At 35.9% G+C, this 5,383-nt stretch overlaps 1 protein-coding gene across 1 annotated transcript; it reads left to right on the top strand.

Annotated features, from left to right (window-relative positions):
• Positions 1-1,117: 1,117 nt before the first annotated feature.
• On the top strand, positions 1,118-5,081 carry LOC131049014 (probable beta-D-xylosidase 5). The gene is made up of 7 exons (XM_057983010.2): positions 1,118-1,354; positions 1,876-2,163; positions 2,518-2,687; positions 2,837-2,934; positions 3,016-3,354; positions 3,457-3,870; positions 4,438-5,081. The coding sequence occupies exons 1-7, from the start codon at positions 1,133-1,135 to the stop codon at positions 5,079-5,081; spliced, it is 2,175 nt and encodes a 724-aa protein (XP_057838993.2). The 5' UTR covers positions 1,118-1,132.
• The last annotated feature ends 302 nt before the right edge of the window (positions 5,082-5,383 follow it).

Raw genomic sequence — 5,383 nt, 5'->3', positions numbered from 1 at the left:
GTTACAAAGTTATCGTGCTTTAGAACTTGCTAAATTTGGTGCACTGTGCTTTATTGTTAGGACTGTTTGAATCAAACACATATGAGAATTAGAAATGTAGAACAGCACAATTTGATGTCTGAACCAATAATAAACAGCTGATAAAACTCGTGGATCATTAGTGTTTTTTCTTGCACGGCTCATTTATTAGTGTAATTTCAGATAAATTTAAGTTTTGGGTATGCTGTTCAGATAAATTAAAGATAAATTAAAGTTTTGGGTATGCTGTTTAAATTTTTTTTTTTTATATTCACTATCGTGGAATCTGGAGGTGTCCTTGCCGAAGCAAGACTAATCCCCCAGTGTGTACAACCCACTCACAAGGTAGCAACACACACAGAGTTAACACAGCCAGGGACTCGAACTCAAGACCATGGGGAGCATACCCACGCCTTAAGTTGCGATCCACGACCCGGTGAGCTAGGGCCGAAGCCCTATGCTGTTTAAATTTAAAATGTACATGTGAATTATATATAGATGAACATAAACTGCACAGAAGGATCAGTGTCGAAAGTTTGATGTTTTGCATTTCAATTATGAAAATTATTTTAGTATGATGTTTCAAATTTAGCTATTGGGTCCATCAAGGATTATCAGATTTCGATTAAACTAATCATTAGAGAGATAAGATTTCCACAATCTATATTAAATACATATAACTTTCTGAATTAAGCTGTGTACAATTTTTTGTATCAACGTTTCAAATCACACTGTGATTCAAATTTTTTCCTCCTACAGCTCTTCATCTTGATGATGAATCAGAAAACAATTAAAAAACGTGATTTGAAATGTTGAATAAAAAAATTATACACAGCTGAATCCAAAAGATTAATGTATTAAACTGATCATTGTTTTAATACATGTTTTGAACTTCAATTTGGTGCAGAGGATCATGGCAGGCATCATGAATTGGAAATGCTGGGTATGTGTAATTGCTGTTGTAATTGCAACAACATTATTCAGATGTGAAGCTGATGAAAGCTATGTGTGTGATCCAATGAAGTTCGAGATGATGGGAAAAGATATCAAACAATTTGCATATTGTGATTCATCTTTGGGATTTCAAGATCGATCGATAGACTTGGTGAGTCGCATGACTTTGCCAGAAAAAGTTGGACAGATGGGCAGCACTTCGACTGGAGTGCCCAGGTTGGGGCTTCCCAAATATGAATGGTGGTCAGAGGGGCTGCATGGTGTTTCGAACACAGGACATGGTGTTGTGTTCGACCAGCGCGTGCCTGGTGCCACTAGCTTTCCTCTTGTCATTCTTAGTGCAGCTTCGTTTAATGAAAGTCTCTGGAGAATCATGGGAGAGGTATATATTATGATAAATGTTTTAACAAACACCAGAAAATGGAATGACATATTTGGAGAATTTTGGCTTAAATAATATGTTCTAAGTTTTAAGTTTTTACTTTTTTTTGGAAGGAATTTGGAGTTAGTCTAATGATTAAAAGCTTAGTTCTTTACAGGGCGAGCCTTTATAATTTCTGTATTCAAGTGCAATGAACTTTCATTTATATTAGAATATTCTAAGTTTTGACTTGTTTAGATGATTCATCTAAAATCACACTAATAGGTAGGTCTTACTGAAGAAGCTAGAATGATTTTAGATGAGCTACCTAAACAAATCGAAGCTTAAAATGTGCTATCTATTTTGAGGTATTATATATGATATTAAATTCTATTTAATAATTAAATATACTACAAAAATATATCCACCCCTAAGTTGTGGACATGTGCATATAGAATCTGGTGATTTTCAATAGCATATGGGTAATACTTAAGAGAAAAAATTGACAAATTTTGAATTTTTGTTTAACATTGTATGTGTAGACTGTGTCAACTGAGGCAAGGGGCATGCGCAATTCAGGAACTGCAGGGCTGACTTATTGGAGTCCTAACATAAACCTTCTAAGAGATCCTCGATGGGGTCGAGCCCAAGAAACTCCAGGAGAGGATCCCCTTGTGGTTAGCAGATATGCTGTCAACTATGTTAGAGGTTTGCAAGATACCAGCAATAACTCCTCCAATATGCTTAAGGTTGCTTCCTGTTGCAAGCATTATACTGCTTATGATCTTGATGCTTGGAAAGGCATTGACCGCTTCCATTTTGATGCAGAGGTAAGATTGGTTGATTGTGAATCCAACAACATTGTAAGGTCATAAACTTTGTAATTGTCTGAGATAAATACCACATTAATTGCCAATTCTTATTAATCCTTTGGATTCAATTGCATATTTTGTTCTTTCAACTTCTCAACTCAAATTATCATTACCATTTAGGCTATTTAGGTTATTTATTGTATGCATCTTCCAATTTATGTGAATCCTGTATTTGAATTTTTAATCCTACATTAAATTGCAATGATAATGTTGAATCCCATATTATCTGTGTGATTGTGAATGCGTGTTGAATCCTATAATTTTGAATCCCATATTAACCTTGTCATTATGAATGTGTGTTGAGATATATAGGTGACTCAACAGGATATGCTAGATACATTCCAACCACCATTTGAGGCTTGTATAAGGGAGGGTGCTGGCAGTAGTGCCATGTGTTCCTTCAATAAGATCAATGGAATTCCTTCTTGTGCAGATCCCCAGCTCTTGAAAAACACTGTTAGGGGTGAATGGAATCTCAATGGGTTAGTAGAGTCACTGCTGAGCTGATTATGAATAGAATAATCTACTTTTCTTTTATAATTGTTTTAGATTTAGAGCCTAGTTGGGATTATTGTTTTTTTTTCTATAATTTATAGCTGATGTTGAGATTATTGTTCTCGTCTCTTTTTAGATATATTGTTGCAGATTGTGATTCTATACAAGTACTATTTGAAAGCCAGATGTATGTTAAAACCCCTGAGGATGCAGTAGCATATGTACTAAGATCAGGTAAATTTATATATTGTGGAGTTTGTTTATTTGGGTAGCTGGGGGAGGCTTATTAATCACATGTTGTTTGTGATACACTAGGGTTGGACTTGGATTGTGGACATTATTATACAAACTATTTACTACCTGCAGTTGTAAAAGGAAAGGTAAAAGAGTCAGATATAGACAGAGCTCTTGTATATACCTATACTACTTTGATGAGGTTAGGTTTCTTTGATGGAAGTAAAGAATATGCAAGCCTTGGGGCTAAGGATGTGTGTACACCTGAGCATCAAGAGCTTGCAGTTGAAGCAGCTAGGCAAAGCATTGTGCTTCTTAAGAATGATGGATCATTGCCCTTGTCCACCTCCAACATAACAACCCTAGCTGTGATTGGACCCAATGCAAACGCCACCCAAGTTATGATAGGCAACTATGCAGGTAACTCTACCGTTTTGAGCTTTAAGTTATCAGAATATAGCTGACAATTTTTTAATTTTATTTTAGTTAATCTAATTAAAAGCCATTAACTTGAACTTGCAGGTATTCCTTGTAAGTATACATCCCCTATTGATGGTTTGGAGAAATATGCCAAGATAGACTACAAACCTGGTTGCTATGATGTTGCTTGTGGGGATACTAGTTTAATACCATCAGCAGTGGAGGCTTCAAGGAAAGCAGATGCTACTGTGTTAGTGGTGGGATATGATCTAACATTTGAGGCTGAAGGAAACGATAGAGAAGACCTCCTCTTACCTGGGCAACAACAAAAACTTGTGGCTCAAGTTGCATCTGCTTCTAAGGGCCCTGTTATTCTTGTTGTCATGACAGGAAGTGCTGTTGACATTTCTTTTGCACAAAAATCTAGCAATATAGCAGGGATCCTATGGGTGGGATACCCTGGGCAAGGAGGTGGTGATGCCATTGCTCAACTAATTTTTGGAACACATAGTCCAGGTATGGTTGATCAAATATTATAATTTGTTACATGAAAGAAATATTAAATTCATACATATAATAGTAAATTCAAACAATATTTTATTGTCAATGGGCCTTTGATTTACTCGTGAAGTTGAAAAGGTCTTAATGAGCCCACCAAAAAACAAGTCTTGCTGAGTGCAAGGCTCCATCATAATAAGGGATGAGGTTGGAATCTGCCCTCGGCAAATTTGGTAGAATGGATACCCCTTGGTCCTTGGCTCTTAGCTGAAGAGGTTTCAACCTAAGGTGAAACAGATACCCCTTAGTCCTTATTTCTTAACTGAAAAGGTTTCAACCTAAGACTTGTGCTCTCGTATCAGATAGCTAATATGACTTTGTGGATGAAAAATCCTCCATCATCTTATTTTTAATTTTACTACATACTTTTGAATCTAATTATTTACCTATTGATATTCTTGGAGTTTATGCTCAATCCAATGTTGTCTTATATGAATCTTCAAACCACATAAAGAATATATACTTAGATTGTGTATTCAGTTATAAAGCATGTTTACTTAAAATTTTCTGTACTCATCTATGCAGGGGGTCGTCTTCCAATGACATGGTATCCTAATCAGTATGCAGAGATAGTGAATATGACAAACATGCACATGAGAGCCGATTTAGCAACACAATATCCTGGGAGAACCTATAGATTTTACACAGGGAACACATTGTATCCTTTTGGGTATGGACTTAGTTACACCAGCTTTGAATACACCATCAAGTCTCCTTCTTCCCAGTTCCTTAAAGTGCACTTGCCTAAAAACCAAAAATGTTACTCATTATTTGAATCTTTAGGAGAACCAGTTTCCAATTGCCCTTCAATTCGCTTAGAGGATGAGTCTTCTAAGAAACTATGTAAGGACTTGGAAGTTGAGATACAAGTTGAAATAAAGAACAATGGAACTAGAGATGGTAGTGAAGTAGTATTACTATATGTTGTGCCTCCATCAGGATTGGGTGGAGCTCCTGTGAAACAACTCATAGCCTTCCAAAGAGTGTTTCTAACGGTTGGAAACAGTAAAGTTGTCGTAATGAAGATCAATGCTTGTGATAGCTTGGGTTTGGTGGACAATGCAGGTTACAAGATATTGCCAGCAGGAACACATACCTTGATGATTGGACAAGATTCTACCAATGTTATTGCCACTTTCCTCCCTACTTCTCCTCTTATTGTTGTCTAATTCATTTTCTTTGGAGGGAACCATTACTCTGTAACATGTGTTGGTGGTTTTGTTTGAGTATATTTAAACATATCGTTTAAACAATATCTTAGGGTCAATGGGTCCTTGGTCTATTGGTGAAGTTGAATGGTTTCAAATAAGCCCATCAAGGATCAAGTCTTCTTGAGTGCAAAGCTCCAACAAATAAAAGAGATAAAAAGATATTTTTTGATGAGTATATGAAATTTTAATTAATTTCTATAAAACATGTGATCTGATTTATTTTATTATGAATCACCCTTAGTTTATTAGTATTAAATTCA

This window comes from Cryptomeria japonica, chromosome 4 (genome assembly GCF_030272615.1).
Source record: "Cryptomeria japonica chromosome 4, Sugi_1.0, whole genome shotgun sequence".
Lineage (NCBI taxonomy): Eukaryota > Viridiplantae > Streptophyta > Pinopsida > Cupressales > Cupressaceae > Cryptomeria > Cryptomeria japonica.
The sequence above is the reverse complement of the archived record's forward strand: the minus strand, read 5'-3'. Positions and strand labels throughout refer to the sequence as shown.

What these genes read in the sequence shown, in the direction of transcription:
- LOC131049014 (XM_057983010.2), top strand. Translation starts at nt 1,133, where the DNA reads ATGACTTTGCCAGAAAAAGTTGGACAGATGGGCAGCACTTCGACTGGA. An exon ending in GGTGAATGGAATCTCAATGG is followed by an intron (nt 2,688 to 2,836) that starts GTTAGTAGAGTC and finishes GTCTCTTTTTAG; the next exon opens with ATATATTGTTGCAGATTGTG. An exon ending in TTTTGGAACACATAGTCCAG is followed by an intron (nt 3,871 to 4,437) that starts GTATGGTTGATC and finishes TCATCTATGCAG; the next exon opens with GGGGTCGTCTTCCAATGACA.